This window comes from Erithacus rubecula, assembly GCF_903797595.1.
Source record: "Erithacus rubecula genome assembly, chromosome: 5".
Taxonomy (NCBI): Eukaryota; Metazoa; Chordata; class Aves; order Passeriformes; family Muscicapidae; genus Erithacus; species Erithacus rubecula.
In genome coordinates, this window is record NC_136687.1 from 37,967,119 (window position 1) to 37,986,062 (window position 18,944).

Sequence of the window (18,944 nt, forward strand, 5' to 3'; positions counted from 1 at the left end):
AATATTCACATCACATTATTTAAAAGACAATTACCCATGAATCCTGGAGTGTTTGTTGACATTCCTACACAGTGTGACGTGCAATTCCTGAGGTTTCCATAAGCTTCTACATTGATGTAGGTGAAAAATTTCAGTGCCCTGTTTTCAATGTTGTTACACTGCAGTCACGTGAAACCAACTAAGTAGGTGCCTGTGGTTAGGAGCAATAAATAACTTTATTAAAATTTTTGTTTACATTGAAAGTTTGGCCTTTCACGTTCCATGGGATGTTTTGTGTAAAGGAAATGGTGGTGTCAAATGACCAAATGCAACATAATAAAACCTAATATTTACCTGGTTTGAAAAGAAAAATCATCATAATTTAAATATATATAAAACCTCAGGTTGATATTTGGCTCTGATGTGCAAAATCATCTGAGGCATTCTGGATTTCTGTGAGATGAAATAGTGCATGTAATTCACTAGCCAATTGAATACCTTTGGACTAATTTGGAATGCCTCCAAGTTATGAACTCAGGAATGAAAATGGTTTAATTAGTGTAAGCAGAGAAACCCTTTTGAATTTATAATCTGAAAGCACTAGCAGGTCTGCATGTTGATTTTTTCCTCTCCTTTCAGCAAATGGCAGTGAGGTTCACATTAGCAATGTGCGCTATGAAGATACTGGAGCATATACTTGCATTGCAAAGAATGAAGCAGGGGTGGATGAAGATATTTCTTCTCTCTTTGTGGAAGATTCTGCTCGGAAGACTCGTAAGTATTTAGTCAGTATTAAAACTATGAAACATTAAACAAATTAAATTGATTTTGTGTAGATAGCTGATTTAACAAAATAAGGTTCAATTAATGGTGTCCAAGAGTCACTGAGGGTGGAGTGTGCATTCTGCAGTATATTTAGAAATTCATTCTGTGAACCAACATATTTTTTACATTGCTGATAAATTTTTGATAGTTTTTTCATGATAGATATATTGCATACAAAGGGAATGTGAAGGGAAAAAGGAGCTGGAGATCTATATATGGCAACTATTAGTGTGTTTTCCAGTGGTTGATGAGGATGTAGGAGGAAGACTTTTCTTCCTGACTGTTCTTGAGATATACCAAGAGTCAAAATTGGTCCTCATGGTGTGACAGTAATCATATGACTTAATCTCATCTGCTGAACTGCTTGGCAGCTCCAGATCAGTTCCAGCCTGCCCATGCTGCCTTGTGCCTGGAATGCTGAGGAGCAATGAGCACATTCACTTCTACGTTGGGAGTTGAATGTGCCAAATCAATATCCTTACTAACAAATGTCATTCTTTATCCTCTGTTAAATGATAGTGGGATTTATAAACCCTGTTTTCCTATTATTTGTCCGACTTGGTATTTTTTTTCACTTACCTCATTTTGCTTAAAAAATCCTTTCCTGAGTTTATACTTCACCCATTTTTTACTTGGTTTGATTGTTTGGTTATGTCTGTTTGTTTTTTCTTTTGAATCTCTTACCTCAATGAATACTACATATTTATTAGAAATACATCCAGTAAAATGATAGTTATCTTGCTAGTGAATCTGATCACTTCCTGTTTTTTTTAAAAAGTTTATTGAGCAGTGCCATGTACTCGACAGGATGCCAGAGGCAGAATTAGTAGCACTGCAAGTCTGCCAGACACTTCTAAGCCACAGGATATTGAGTTCAGCTACATATAGGTTTACTGTGCTTTGAATGTTTCAGAGCAAGTCTTCGATGCAGGAAAATTTTATAATCTAAATGTTGATATCTTCACTTAGCTGCTTTAAGTAAGACTAATTATAATTGTAGATTTTCAAAAGCTTTAACATGGGTTGTTTTAAGTATCATGGAAATTACTGCTCAGACATTTCTGGGAAGACACCCGAGGATAAATAAATTGTTTGATCATGCAGAGTTTCAGTTAATCTGGTAATGTGAAATAGTTTCCATTTCCCTATTAGATTGTGTGAAAAATATTGTGAATGTTGCCAAATTTCAAGACCCTGACAAACTCTAGTTTGTATGTTTGATTAAAACGTGTTTGGCCTTAACAACAAAATATTTGTAGCCACTCATCCAGTTTGCTAATGTTTTAGTTAAGTAATTTTGTCTTCTGAAGATCTGCTGTGAATATGTATGTATATCCACACCAATGCAGAACACTATTTTTGGGAGATTTATATCATAATGTAATAATTTTACATCTGCTACCTTAGCAGGATTTGTAAACAGAATGTGCCATATAGTAAACACAGCTTTAATATCTACTAGCAGTAAGTTGTTAGAATGACCACTGGTGTAATGAAAGATGTAAATGAAGGATGACAGAATATAAACCAAATTATTTCAAAGACAATTCATCCAAATAATATAGTAATCATCTTTCCTATAAAAGTAATTTACTCTGTAAACTCTGTGTTGCATGTTGAAGGGAAACCTTTTACCATTATGTAAATGGTAAAATTTTCTTGTAAATGGTGAAAGTTCCTTGGTGTTTGAACATGGTTTACCAAGAATTCATCCATGTGTAAATACTCATAAAAGCCAAAGATGCATAACTATAACATTCAAATTTAGGTGTAGCAGATATTTATGTGTTCAACTTCAATTTGTTCAGAATCCCATTTTGGTACACACAAGACCAAAGTACATACTCATAAAAAAAAAAGCATTGACTCTCAATATCATTGACACAACTACATGAACAAATTACCTGAATAAGTGCACATTTTTATAGATGAAGTTTAAAATGCAGCTGCTGTTTTTAAAAAAAGTCCTTTTCAGGGAGGAATAGAGAAGATTTCCAGCAACAGGATTTGCAGCTAGCATTAGAAGTGGAAGGGCCTCATTATTAATTCTTCTCTGCTTTTTATTTTTCACATTTCCCCCAAAACTCTTACTCACACACTAAATTAGGGATTATTAGGAAATAAAATGACATCATTAAAACCACTTGAATAGGATTGTGGACTTTTTTTTAACCCCACTCACACATATTAAGTACAGTGCTACAGTTACTTTTATTTCAAGCCTGTTGTTGCATTCTAAAGATAGTCTCTGGTGAATATAAATGTGATCTATATGATCTGATATTAACTATTTCTGTCATTGATGTATTTTTCTAAATTATTTTGCTTTTATCCTTCTTTAAGAGAATAAAGCAGACATACTCTTTAATTTTTTTTTTTGGTACCTTATTAGAGGGCTTCCTTTTAGAAATATTAGGATACTGTTTTGAAGAAAATGAGATCATATTCTCAATAGCTTGTCAGTTAGTCTGGGCTTTTCTCCTTTGTGATGTCACATAAGATAAAAATGAAAGAAAAATAAAGGCATTTCTGAACACTGAGTTGATTTTCTATTGAGAGTTTAGTGAGAACTTAACAATTGCATTCTAAAATGTAAAGTAGAATTGCACTGCCTTGAGCATGACACTAATTTCAAAAGCCACATAAGAAATGCAGAACATTATTCCATTACCAGTACATGTATTTTATTTCCTGGAAAGTTTGATAGTCAAAGCAAATGTTCACTTTTGTACTTATCTGACCTGTTTGTGTTCATAGGAAAACATTAGGGGTTTGATGTTACTTTGCACAAAAAAGCAAATTTTTAAATTATTTTGCTGTTGAATCTCACTTTCCGTACATCCCTAATTTGTGGAAAACTCAGTTCAGTGCTTTGAGAAAAAAAAATATGTGTGGCAGAAAGGGCCACAGGGCTAATTGATTTCTCTGTAAATTGGTAATTTAATCAGCTCCTAAGAGAGTATACTGTATTTCCTGATACCTTGGACTAAATACAAATCAGTGTCATTATAAGTGTCAGTATAAGTAGATTGCTAAATAATAAACACTAAAAGTGCTATCAGACTTCTAGATTTTCATAATTCATAGGATTGTTACAGATGAGTGTAGTGTATGTGTCTGTATTATAAAGAAAAAAGAAATTAAGGCAAAGCTATACTGAATTGTGGAAAATGTGATGCTAGTGGGAAAAAAATAAAGTTATGCAATGTGAAGTATGAATTCAAGGTGCTAGGGACTTGTTTATTTTAAAGTTTCCCGTTTCAGAAATCTGAAGTCCAGTTACCAAGAAAAGTCAATAGACTTTGATGATAATGGTTCATCATGAGGATGGTAATCTAGATGGAAGTGAATGGAAAATACTCTGAGAATTCTTTGTCATCCAGATCTGTTCAGTAAATACCAGCACTGAACAGGGAAGCATTGTTCTGTGCCCACAATTGATGAGATGGTGTCTCCATGGTTTGCATACATGGACCCGATTTATTGATTGTAAAAATCAGTTTTATATCCTTTTATATCCTTTTTTTTTTATATCCTTTTCTTTAGCTATAGCTAAAAATAGCAACATTCACACAATTGGTGTTCCTAAGTAACATTACCTAATCAGAGCTCTGCACAGAGCTTTTACACACACCTGCACAGGCACAGACATGTACGATTTGCATGATTTATCTTGAGCAAAACACACCAAGCACACCTTTTGTTTCCTCATTCAAGGCTCTGCCTTGCCTTGCCTTGCCAGAGCTGGTGGCCCACTAGACTTAGCACATCCATTTCAGTTGAGCATGAGTTGAGCAGTGCTCCGAGTTCTGCTCTCCAGCTGCATTCTCACAGTTCAGTTTCACATATGTCAAATTTTGAATAGTGGATAATCGTCTCAAGGATAGTTTAACCTCCTCTTAGCACATCAGCCTTTTCAACATCCACTAAAAATAAGACTTTGGAAAACGTGCTTGCATTTTAACATTTTCTTAGGTGAGAGAAATGATATTTTTTTTTTTTTTTAAATACCTTAGCTGTGCCTTTTCCCAATTAACTCATTCAGTATCTGAGGTTTTATTTATTTATTTATTTAACAATGTGTCCCAGCACATAGATCCTTTTTGCTAGATTTGTGAAGTTATAATGGGAAGTTTCAGTTTATATTACCTATATAAATGTCTCTTACAAGTACAAGTGATAAATTTCTACTGCTCTCTGTTATCAGATCCTGTTTAATTCCTCTGATGTTGATAATAGCAGCAGCATCTAAAATACTTCTGAATGTGAGAACTGTGCTGTTTTGATTCTCTAGAGACTGCACATTCTCTTTTTGCTGTGAATTCCATTTCCCCTCAAGCCTGCAGTTAAAGCCATTGAGAATGAGATAGCTGGTCTGGTTGATAGCTGAATAACCCCTGTGGTGACTGGTAAAAACATTCTGGGGATTAATGACCTGGTCTAAATCTCATTGAAGACACAAGAGTCTCCCCTGTTGTCATGATCCTCTAATAATACCTGAGACTGTTCAGCTGTGTTGGAAGGACTCTTTGGTGAGATCACATTTGTAAATACAAATACCAGTTTAAAAACTGGTTTTATTTTCATTCCAATGTATTTTTATTTTTCAGAACACGTATTGCATGGATTCATAGATTTAAGCATGATTGAACCATTTTATCTAGCTGTATTCTATCTTCTGCATTTCACAAGACACTAAATTGCATTCTGTTCTGCCTGAATACAGAGCTAATGCTTTGTTTTTCTGAAGTGTGCCCTTACAGAGAAGCATATACCTGAGTCAGACATGCAGAGAGTCAAAAAATCCCTAATTTCTCTTGGTATTTTTCTTTACTTTTAATCAATTTCACTAATACAGAATAATGCTTAGTTTCAATTTTGAAGTCAGTTTTTCCTTCAGTTGCCTCCTTTGAGTCTCTCTCTTTTTTTTTTTCCCTTCCTATAAATTGACCTCTTAAGAATTCTTGTCCTATGAATATATGAATATTGATTGCAAATTCTCACACACACAATGTATAAGTTTCTCATAATAAGACAGTTACCACAGTACTCAGATATTGTCTTGAGGATTCTAATTGTTTCGGTACAGTTGTTTTTTTAAAAAATCAGAACTGCTTAGTATTATTTTGTTTCTTTACTGTTCTGGAAAGAGAAATAGATCTTTGGTAATTTTTTCTTCCGCATCCACCAATCCTTTGTCACTATTATCCATTAATACCAGCAGTGGAAGTTTGTTTATATGTTTATCTCTTATAAATCAAATGTCACTTTCCAAATCCTGTTCCTTCCCACCTGTCTCAATTAGCCGTAGTCTGCTATTGTTTTCCAAGACATTTCCATTTGGATAAAACAAAATTTATTGTAAAGACTTGAAAAAGTCCTTCAAACAATTTAATTAAGTTGTTTATTATTACAGGCAATTCACAGACTTCTTAGGAAATGATTTTGTATTTTTTTACAGATCACTGATGAAAGTGGTTAAGACATAATTCACTACCTCTTGCTCTGGACATGCTTCAGAACTTTCTACTTCATCTTTTACTACCGATCGAACTACATTTTCAGATTAATTATTTTGACAGTTTTTAATTCAACTAACATGTATTTTACCATTATTAAATAACTCATATTTATTCAGAATATTCTGTGTTGACAAATCAGATGTTTAGCAAGATTATGGGTCACAACTATATGAATTTTTACATTACCAAACTCCTGTTTACAGAAAAAAATGCAATCAGGTTTGTCTGTGAAGACCTGGTCTCTGGCAGAACATATTAGCTGACCTATAATTATATTCTTGTGTTTTTATTTCTTACAGAATTTAATTCTATGCAAGTGTTGTCTGCTCTTTGGTCTGGGTCATATACCCCAGTCTAACTAACCTACAGCTACTTGAGTTATTAAGTTTTGGGAAGTTGGGCAACTACTAAGAGCAGATATAGTGGTACTTCATGGCACTCTTAAAATTTATGATGTATTCTGAAATGTATTCAAAACTAATAGCACCAGACTAAACATCTGAAACAACTTTTAGCCAGTACTCAATGCACTGCATTTGGATCTGGATGTTTTAAATATTTGTCTTGGCTACACTTCATTTACCCACCTCTTTAGTCCTTCGTAAGGTAGAAGGTATTCAATCAGGCTGTGGTTTCAGTTATTATCCTGCTCCTGTACAAATCCAGGACAAAAATATTTATGGAAGAATATTGTTAACAGAACATTAGAAAACCCAAACTGATTTATAGCTGTACAATTTAAACTTTGAATAGCTCTGATCTGACAATGCTTTTCTTCTACCTTTAGCAGCAATCTGTGATGATTTCCAGGGGTTTTGCTGCTGCAATGGTATAAAGGAATGTCAGACTGCCAGAACTTCTGCTAGCAGAAAAATGGGATTTCATCATAACTAAGACTCCTTCTTTTCTCTTTTTGTAAACAGCTTCTATATTCTAGCATCCCTGCAGCAATTGATAAAAGATGGCTTTTCATTTTCTAGCTTGTAGTACGTGCAGGTACATTTTAAGGGACTCTCAAATCTTTTATTAATGGATAACTTTTTCCCGCATACTACTGGATCATTTAAACCATGAACACACAAATGGACAACTCCACTGCAGATTTCTGTTGGTGATTACATATGATAATCACAAACACAGATTGGATCACCCCAACTCCTAGAACTCTCTGACTCATAGGGCAAACCAAAGTCATCATATTGCTGTTGTTGAAACACTGTTTGGAAGCTGAAGAGTTTCAATATAGGACAAAGATAATTTATCAGTGTTTCTTGGCAATATATTTAAAAGTGTAGTGGGCAACGTTACTGCCTTTTTTGTTGATACAGAGTAGAATAATAATTTCAAAGTGAGGAGGAAGAAGTTACAATTTTCATCTGTGGAATTTATTTATTTAGTTATATTCCATTGAAATAGTAGTAGGACCAATGGAATTGGTCCAAATTTCATTTTTTAATCAAGGTAACATTGATTGAATATGGAATATAATATATAGCTAAATATACCAAATAAACCATATTGTTAACTTAGAAAAAAGATAGCAAGTTTAGCAGTTTAAACTAATGGTGGAATATTTAATATAAACAATGGAGTAGAACATATCACTGTAATTTGATACACATATGGCATATCAGATTACATTGAATATAGATTTTTTTTCCTAAAGAAGAAAATCTGGCAGTGTATTAAACAGGAAAAGAAAAACTAGTCATCACTAAAGACAAGTTAATACATTCAGGGGTAATTTTCAAGTACTTAAATTTTTTTTCTTAGCTACTAGTAAAATATTTTGAAGTTAAGTAACTTTAAAAATCCTTTTTTTTTTTTTTGTTTCTTTCTTGATAACTTTGACAGGTACTTTGGTTGTGCTTTAGTTTCTTTTCTGTTTCAATTTAGAAAAATTCTACTAAACTAGAGCCATGGATCATAAAAACTCATGCTGTTCCCTTTGAAGTGAAATAGTTCTGTGGGTTTGTTATTTGTTATTTTAAAAAATGCTTTAATTTCTCCTAACTATTTCCAAACAATTATGTTACAAAATGCAGTTCAATTTGGGATTGTTTAATATGACTTCTTAGTTGTTTCTCTAAATTTTTTGAGACATATGTACACACCTTGGGGAGACAATTGGCATGATAGAGATATCAAGTAAAGCTATTAAGGTGTTTCCAACACCAATTTGAAAGTACTTGATGAACTTTTAATATTTAGTAGCTTTTGTTTATCAACCATAGGCTCTTGTGTTACTGAATTCACCCACTATGGCATCATATATAGCAAAGTAATTAATCCTATGGTTTCTTTCATTTAGTCACAAAAAGCAGAACAGAAGTTCTCTACTTCATGCACTGGACTTTAGGACTAAATTTAAAAAAAACCATTATAACTGTTCTGTGCTATTAAGTGGCTTTATTTCTAACTGTGCCTTTTTTAGGTAATGTCATAGTCTTATCACCTAACAAGATGATGTGATCTGAATGTTACTGACTTGACAGGTTTATGGCCATCATAAGCAACAAGGCATCTCTACTGTCTAGAACTGGGAATAAGACTAAAAGCCTTTTGACTGTGATTTATGGCCTGAATTCTCTGTGAAAGGCTTTATGCAATTTTAATAGAATCTTCCTGTCACATCTGATACTGAATGGTACCTATTTATCTAATTTCCTCAGAGATAATTTATGCTGGCATTTTATTTTATGGCAGAGCTAAACAAGTTTATACTTGTTGACAGCATTGTAGGCAAAGACTTTATTTCAAACTTCCAAGTAATTCAGCTCATGAACCATTTTTTTCTTCTTGCTAGTGTACACTGGATTGAGTTAATATGCTATGGGAAAGGCCTTATGCATGATTCATTATAAGAGTTTTACAAAATGTAGAAAAATTAGGTAATGTTCATATATGAACAATACAAAGTGTCAACTGTTGACTTTTTACTGAAATAGTCCAATGTACATAAACCAGATCTTCAATTATTGTATTAACCTAAAACAAAATAGAAGTGCATGTCACATAAGAACAGAATGGAATTTGGATTTTGGATAGAATTTTTAATTACACTTATTTAAAAAATACTTGAAGCAAGCTATAGATAACTAAAAAAAAAAAGGGATTGGCTTCATAAATAAATTAGGTTTTATATATTTGCATTTGTATATAAACAAACATATCTGAATTTCTTATAGAAAAAGAATGAAATTAAAAACAGGTATGTGCATAACATTTTTCATTCCCTTTAATTGTGGAATCTGAACAAAAAGCAATTCATGTCAAACTCATCTTTACTTTTCATTCACACAACTATTTTTAGTATACAAATAATAATTAAAATCTTATATGGTTCAGCAAAAAGATACTAATTATATTATAGATTTACCCTTTAATGGCAGGTGTTTTATACATTGTCTTTATCTTTTGTTTAGGATTAATCAAAACAATTGACAATGGCGATGGCTATGAGTGAAGTAAGGAGATAACATTCCTTTAAACATCTTGAAATTGCTTTTTAAATGAAATTGAAAGTGCAGCAGATTATGATAGGACAATTTTGAAAAATAATGTTGAACTACAAATTTTTTCAAATTACTTTGTTGCATTTTCCTCATTGTCCTATTTTATATTACATCTTCTTGTGACCTCTTGCTATCATGGAATTGAAGGCACTGCAGGCTGTGGCTTCCTGTCTGATGGTACAAAGCAATAATGTGATTAGAGCAATCAGCTGATATGAAACTATTGATTTTATTAATCAGCTGTAATTTCTGATAGAAATTTGGATAAAATAACTGCAAAATATTGAATACAAAGCTTCTGTTTTGATGAGACAAAACTTGGAATTAACAACAGTGTTTCTATATTCATGAACAAACATTATTTGCATTTTTCTCTCACATTTTTTGTTATTATGCATGTTATTTAAGGCAGAAAAGTGCCTTTTTGCTGGTTTCCCCTATTTTTAAAGCCATCTTAAACTCCATTTTTCTCTTAGTGAAGAAAACAAAGAAAATTTTCAGGTATTAAGATTTTAATTGATATCCATTTTGTTTCAATATGTATGAATATAGAGTATTGTATGCTGATTACCAAAAATTTGAACAGCTAATTATAATGCCAAAAGGAAGTAGAGCTACATTTAGACTTCAAACTCACTCAATTCAATTTTGCATAGACACACACACACACACACACACACACACACACACACACACACTTTATTTCCAAAATGCATTGAATGTTTCAAGACAGGAAAAGTACCGAGGAAAAACACTAGTTGACATACTTGGAAATTTTGAAAGTGTCTATTAAGACAGAAAAGTGAATATAATGACATTTATTACCCATGCAATAAGAAAGAGAAGAATACAGAATTTATTTGGAAAGTGATGTTGCAGTACCCTCATTCATTTAGTGCTAGAAATATCATGGATTTTTGCAGTTCTTGTTTCCATCCAGAGTGGATAAGAATTTACACTGCTATTAGTCTGCTGCAGAATTTCATGAATTGCTAAGGACAGAGTTTAGTGAAATATGTGCAACCTATTACCATTCAACTAATACAATGTATAACAACGATGAAGAGCAGGCATTCAGATGTTATATTAGCTGCTCCTAATCAAAGGCTGGGGCTGTACAGAAAACCATAGAATAGCTGTGTAAGGACCATGAAGAGTGCTTTTTATGGAGCTGTTAGTGTCCTTAAAAATAAAAAAATGAAAATAAAAAGAAAGAAAACCTCTTTCAAGAAAACTTGGATTCTCCCTTGTTTTACATTCCTGGGGGACAAGGGAGACGGGGGAACAATGCAGACTTCTTTATGGTGATAATATAAAAGGCCCAGCAAAAAATGGTGTAATAAAATAGCTGCTTTGATAAGATATAATAAAAAGAGGAATATAGATAGTGAGTAGATATTGCAACTCTTCACATGCTGGGTTTTGTGGATTTATGCAGCATGGGATTAATTGTGGATGGATTTTTTCACAGCAAGCTGTGCAGATCATGTCCATGGAGAGGTTTCTGCTCCCTCCCATGCTGTGGTGGTTTTGTCTGGTGTAACAAAGAAACCTGTATATCTTCCAGCAGGTTGCAATGTTATATTTGTCATAAAACCAATGAGAGCACAGCACAGATTTTTATGGGCATTCCAGCACCTACCCTTGCAGCAGGTATCCATGTGGCATGCAGGCTTCCCTGTGACAAGGCCCCATGTAGCAGACATAGCCTGCTCAAGGTCACAAACTTTTGGAATCCAATGTCTTCTGCAAGGCTCCCAGTATGTCTCCTAATACTATTTAATAACTCTGTGGAATCAGGGCAGAAGAGAAGATGGTATTCAGTCTTGAAACCAGAACATTTTGCTGAATCTATCAATAATTCTATATTCTCACATTGTGAAGCTTACAAATGTTTGAGAATTTAGTATAAAGTGTGTTTGGAAATGTTAACTTTTTCTTTACCAAAAAGGAAGGCAAACAATATGTTCCTTAGCAAACAATAAGTTCCTTTATATCTATACATGCTGTACTTGTTCCAGCATTGAACTCTTTATCTTGAGATTCGACATCTTTCCTGAGCAGAAGTTATAGGTCTGATCAAAAATATAAGTAAGGTTTTTTGATCTGTTAGGTGAGGTAGTGGCTGTGGTTTATGATATTATATTGCATTCTTAAATTATATCGCAATTTTCTTCTAGTTGATTTGCTAATTTTAAAATTATTATATGAGGCTTTTAATGCACTTTTATTATCCTGCCCTTTTTCTTGAGCAAAGATCAAAATCATACATATAATTTTGCATTAACACAAATCAATGTGTTCTGTACTTGTTCCTGTACAGTTCCACAAAGTTGACTAATTATAGTTACATTTTATTTTCTTTCCTATATCACCCCTAGAAAAACACTGATAAATTGTAGAATATTATGGCGGAATTTATGGGACCTCAAGTGGCATGGTTATTTTCTCAAAATGTGAAAAGTAATTTTAAAGGAAATCCTCCATGTTGCTCTGGGGAAATTAATTTCCTTTATTACATAAGAAAGATTGTGTATGATAACATAGGCAAATACAGCTTTGTGATCTGCATCTGGAGCCATTGTCTGGGCATGTAGGGATAAATTTTAAAGTTCCAGAACCCATTTGGAGCTGAGTCTGGTGAATGACATAGAGGGCACAAGATGGGCCTCTACTGACCATCAGCATGAAAAGGAAGGTTAAGGGTGAATGTGAAAATTGTTTGTTGGAATGTGCACCAGTGGGAAAGTTTGGGAAGGAAGTCATCATCTGGCAAGGAAGCTTTCTTTCTCTGTGGTGTATAGGATCTGGTTAAGACCATTTTAATGAGGTGAAGTTTCACAGGTAAAAGGGCCTGGAAAGGCTGCACCCACAAGCACTGGGCAAACTGGCCCTTGGCATTGTGAGGCAACTCTTGGCAGTCTGTGAGGGATCATGGTGACCAAAGAGGTTCCTGCAGACTGTAAGAATGCCAGTGCCACCTTTCAAGGGCAAGAGGGAGAATCCAAGACACGATAGGTGCAGCAGCCTCTCGTTGATTTCTGGAATAGACAGGGAGCATTTCACCCTGGAAACATTCCCAGAAATAGAAGTTGTTTAGGAGCAGTCATCATGGATTTAGAGAGAAAACATTTCCTGCCTTCTGCAGTGAAGGGACTGGCAGGGTAAATGTAGGGGATGTTGTTTAGAATGTCCTTAGAAATCTTTTGGACACCTTCAAAGACAAAACAGTAAAGTTCAGGCTAGATGTACAGACAGGGGCCTGAATCCAAAACTGGCTGTATTACCAGACCCAAAGACCTGCATCATATCCCAGGGGTTTTTCCTCTCCTGTCTGTTGAAGTACAGATGATGTCGGGAAAATCTTAGTATGCAGGGCTTTTCTGGAGTGATAGTTCTTGTTTTTACTCTCAACCTTCAGCTGTCAGCAATTGAGGAATTTCTGTGTGCCAACATAATTTTTAATAATATGTCTTTCATTTCTTTTTCCAAACTTTTTTTTTTAAAGCATACTAATGTTTTGAGCTTTTGTAACACTGTGTTTCAATGAACCTCCCAATTTCCTTAGTGTATGTGTGTGACATATGTGTTTTCTGTGTTGTATTCCTTTCCTTTAAGTTGTTTAGGTTTTTTTTTAAATTTCTCAAGTTCATTACTTTGCAATATGTGTTGGTTTTCAGTGATGGTGTTTTAAAAATTTTATGCTATTGCATGCTGAGTTCTAAATACTTAAAATTTGCAAGACTTTATTTGCTTTCTTTTTTTTTTTTTTCCCTCAGCAGACAGAAAGAGCAATATTAGGACAATATAATTTCATTGGCCTCAAAGGTCTAAAATCCAATTGTAAACAAGATGGTGAAATGAAATTTATGCTTTCAGGGAAAAAATCAATGAAAACATTTAGTTGATTACCATGCCATCTTATACTTCCAGTCTTAGTCTTCCAAAGGGAATGGTGCACACTATAAAATGTGACAATTTTGGTAGCATGGTTGCACTACAGTCAAACAGAAAAATATCTTGTCTATGTTTTAATTTTGCATATCTCTCTCACAACTATGTTCTTAAATCAAGCTGTTCAAATTCCAGGGTTTAAAAAAAAAGATGAAAATTGCATCACCTATCATTAATCTGTATAATTTGTGAGCATGAAAACTGCACATGCTTTTTTGTAATGGATTATAAAATACACTGTTGATAATGCCTAATGGAATTAATTTGGAGGGATTTAGTGGGAGTGATGGGATTTACCTTATCCCCAATAACTACCATGGCTAATCACAATTTTGTCATGTGACACAGAGGGCTATTGTTAATTTACTGTTTCCATTGATTTACCTGTAAGAGTGTTTTAGTGAATCAGAGGTTAATGCATCATAATTATTTGAGATTTGATGTAGCATTTCTTGTTTTCCCTCATTCATTTGTATTTTCTGTTTTTTCTTTCTCTTACATGCTGCAGTTGCAAACATATTGTGGCGAGAGCAAGGTACTAATGGAGATCACTTTTGTTCATATTTTCTGTAGTGTGATGAAATGCTCATCTGTTGATTCTTTTGTATGTTTGTTCATACTCTACAGTTACTGTAATTACCTACCCCCTTGCAACACTGAGGAATTTGACTTAAAAAAAAATTAAGTGGAAATTAATCCTATAAATGCTCATACTTTTGTAAACTGCTTCTCCTTTTAGGGAGAAAGAAGGAAATAAGCTGTTAACAATTTTCCGACAATTGTTCAAAGATATATGACAAGAAGCTCAGATTTAAAATGTAGACTTTTAAATTTTGATTGTTGTCATGATACAACTTCCAAGCAGTTGGCTTATATGCTGTTGAGGTTGATTTTCTTGTATGAATGTCTCTTATTTGACAAAATTATAATCTTAAACAGTTTAAAATTGAGATAGCTGTTGCTGCTTAATGAAACCAAGCATTTTATTCTTTTCTCAGGAAAAGTTTGCAAATAAATTTTGAGGCAGAGAATGGATATTTGTGATGAACTGAAGGATAAATATAAAAAAAGATACAATCAGGTGTTATTAACATAAAAATCATGGAAATTTTATTTTGAAAGCAAAAGATAGGTATTAATTTTCATAGATATGACATAATCTCAAAATTTATCTGCATATTCCAGAAAAATGCCATAATCCAAGAGTTATCATAAGTTCCCATTCTGTTGCTTTAAGTAGCTTGTTTTTCATCTAAAGTTGTAATTTATTTCAGGGGTAAGAAACTGCTTTGAGTATTTCCATTGGTTTAGGCTTTGCTGTGAATTTGTGCTAGAAATGGTATTTCAGTAGACTTCTTAAAAATGGTTTTTAATTAATTTAAAGATTTTAAAATCTGATATTTCATTTGTCTGTAGTAACTTTTGGCATTCCCAGTGTATTTATAAATATGAACTAGTTTTATTATTTGATTTCTGTTTTACCAGTTGTTCAACTGGTATAATCATTTCTGTGATTGTAGTGGAGCTCAGCTGTGATCCTCCTGCTCTGTTGGCCTTGTAAATCACAAATGATATATTTACAGTTTCATACAATTCCACTGTTAATGATTAAACTGATGTGCAACAAGATTGTACCAAATTCTCAAAAGTATGCTGTTCTCACCTCTTGTTGGGAAAGTATCAAGTATGGTTTATCTCAAAAGTGAAAAATGGTTAGTATGCCCTCAATTATTTAGAAGATTGTCTTTTCAAGTAACTTTGTTGCTTTCAGTCATTAGAATGCACCTAGGAAAACTTAAATTCTGTGACAAAAAAATCCAATTAAAAATAATAGCTTACTACAGTGCTTATTGTAAAGACAATCAGTTTTCTCTGTAACTAATATGAAGCTAATCAAATAGCAATTTATAGTAGCAGATTTTGTGTCTCTTAGAGCAGAAATTCTCAACTTCTCCTGTATTTCTCATTGGCCAATCCTTGTGTTTCCAACAAATACTATTACTAATTACAACATTAGAAATATTTTACAAGACAGAAATATCCTGAAGATGCCAATAAACATTACCACCAACTTCTCTGGGCCATGCATACTCTGCCATTTTCTGTTGTGAAAGTATTAACAGATAGGAAGGGAGGGATGGGTGGTAAGTAGGACAATCACAAAACCAGACATAGATCTTAGTGCCTAGAGATATTTCTATATGAAGTGCACAAAATGTTTATCTCAACTACTTGCATCAGAAAATCTGAAACAATATTGAAAGTACATGTGTATTACAGTAATAATACAATATAGAAATATATATATAAGTATGTTCATATATATGCAAAAGAACCCAAACCACCACCTTTTTTAAAAAAATCAGTGTTAGCCAGTTTTAAGTATCAATTCGGTCTACATAAAGCAAATCTATTTATCTATTGCTTCTGGCACTGCATTAAAAATGTGCAGGATTGTATTTAGTGAGAGGAGGGTTGCAAAATTAAGTCTTCAAAGGAATAGCTCCTGTAGTTCTGAAATAGTGGCTTGCAGAGGTGATTAGATATTTATGCAGATTAGATATTTGTACAGGTATCTCAGGTAGCCACTCACTCAAATTAAGAATTTTGGGTCATAATAAGTTGGAAGAGGGAATTAACTAATCAGATCTAGAGGTAAAGGTTCATTATATGAACTGACTTCCTTAACTTGGTATTGAAATAGAGGAAGGGTGTTTCATGCTGTATGTCCTTCACTGCTTTAGTAGAACAGTTTGGTGAACATTAATATCCAGACTTTAGAAATAAAGCCTTAAAACTTTGGGCTATTTATTAGACATAAGTAATATCTGTACGTTGGAAATCTTGCTTTGGAGTATTGTCACCTGAGGTGGAGGTTTTAGGAGCCTGATTATCTAATATCTGGGTCACCTGGGACTATCATCTGAGCTACTTCCTCACATTCTGGTATTGCTTATCCTGCTAATAACTATAATGTACTTCAGCCAGTGAGCTGAGGGAGAAGGGAAAGCCCTGTTTTGTCCCCAGCCATGTTCACATATTCGTCCTCAAGGCACTATATGCCAGTTGCTAAGCTATAGATCTCCACACTGCGTTCACTGGTACAGACAGCCTAACATCAGTCAGGCTTATCTGCAAATTTCAGCTGTTCTTACACAATACAATGTCAACTATTCTCTAAAGAGAGACCTTAACATTCTGTCTTATATAGGCTGTGTGGTTTATCTGCCAAGGCATAGAAAAGTGCCCACTGGCCAGAGTGGGCATATTGCCCTGAGTGCACCCTGCTCTGAATAGACATGACCAGGGAGTTGACATAAAGTGAGGAAAACCCTGCCTGGAGAGTGCCTCTTCTTTCTTTCTGGGAAAATTTGGCCAGAAATGGGAAATGATTCCACAAGATTTCTCAAAGATAATTAAATGTGTTTGTTCTGGGCATAGCCTGACAACCTTCTGTGAATTACCACCTTTAAACTACTGTATTACCTATATGATCCCTAACGGGGACTGGAAACATTTATGTACATGTGCACATAAATACATATAAACATACATGCATACATACATACAGACAGACACAAATATGCATCCACCCTACCCCCTCTTGATTTTTTCATTCTTTTATTTTGTATTAAGAGCTGTTCTCTGTCTATTAATATTGGCTTTCCCTCAGAATTTAGGATAAGCAGAGTTTTAGACTCAAGTTTCTTATACCAAATGTTGTTACTGCAAGTGAAAGCTTAGGTCCTGTGCCCAGGATACATGGAAATTTGTTTACCATTGTAGCCAATAGTTTATTTGTCAGAATGGTTATAGTTGTGATTTTATGAGTACTATGATTTTCTTCAAAGAATTTTATGAATATGAACCGATCATCCATTACAGCATCCGCATAACAAATCAACAACTGCTGTCTTATTTGGCATACAGAAAATTAATGAGACTGTTATTTTCTGTGGTCATGGCCACAGATATTGTGAGATTTCATGCTACAGATCTGGTTCTCACCTTTTCCACAAAACTTAGCATCATGCCTTTCAGCAGCATTGTGGAAGAAGGAAAACCATTCTGTAAACAGCTATGGCCCTTCAACATTGGAATCAGTATCTGCCCAACTCTGTCTTTCTAATAAAATAAAATAGATATTATTTCCTTTTCTTGAAATATAAAGCAAGGGTTTATAACAAAGACTCAGGTCTTCTCTTTCAATGTTATACAGAAATTATGTTAAGTCCTCCATCCCTAAGCAAAACAAACAAAAAAGTATACATAGAGATTTTATATTAGTTTGATTTCAGTGTAGATGGTTTCACAAGACTACTTTTATTGTTGTGGCAGTCAAACTGTGTATTTCTAGATCTGTATTTGTAAAGACACTGTCTTGCCAATGGAGAAAACTGTGTAAAGTTCTGAATAATGTGACAGTTTTGTTTCAGTTTTGCAACAAAAGATCCCATAAGTTTAGCTGTATTACTGTTATACACATTAACAAACTGATGTCATACTGAACTGTGATTAGGTTTTTTAGTTCAAGACAAGGATTTTCCTTTTTGTCATTATTTAATTTTATGCATTTCAATGTGTTTTTGTCCCTAAGGTCTGGGAATTGGGAACATGTTTTATGTTTTTTATGAAGATGGCATCAAAGTAATACAACCGGTGGAATGTGAATTTCAGAGGCATATTAAGCCTAGTGAAAAACTCCTCGGTTTCCAGGCAAGTTTGTATTTAAAAATCTATTTGTAGTGTTTTCTCAATTATACTTCTCTTTACATGAGAATTTATTATTACTAGTTCAATGTCTTCTGCTTGATAAATTCAGCCATGTCTTCTGAATTAATAAGTAACTGATAATGGTGTTCTCAAAATTTCTTGTATTTTCCTCTATTAAATTCAAGCTACAGTCCCTCTTTTGAATATTCCCTGAATACTTTTGCCAATCTTTTCTTTCTTTGGCTGTCTTTCTCCTTTCCCAGTTCTTTAACAAATCTCTATTTCTGGATTTGTTGTTGGTTTTTTTTTAGCCCCCACCTCCAACCCACCAGTTAAGTTCATCTTAGTGAATCAGGGATTGATTCTCTCTATATTAAATATAAGATCTTGGGGGATGGGGAGGTGTTAATGTTTTCTTTTTCTCCACTGGATGTTT

The 18,944-nt window shown here is 33.8% G+C and overlaps 1 protein-coding gene across 2 annotated transcripts in view; it reads left to right on the forward strand.

The window, feature by feature from the left end:
* FSTL5 (follistatin like 5) overlaps positions 1-18,944 on the forward strand; it is a 283,314-nt gene that overhangs the window by 223,312 nt on the left and 41,058 nt on the right. Inside the window, exons 10-12 of one of the 2 annotated variants that reach the window (XM_079306656.1) lie at positions 619-753; positions 14,304-14,330; positions 18,393-18,511. In XM_079306656.1, coding sequence (XP_079162782.1) covers positions 619-753; positions 14,304-14,330; positions 18,393-18,511 — 281 coding nt within the window. The remainder of the gene's footprint in view (positions 1-618; positions 754-14,303; positions 14,331-18,392; positions 18,512-18,944) is intronic. The other variant, XM_079306657.1, reaches the window with a different exon arrangement.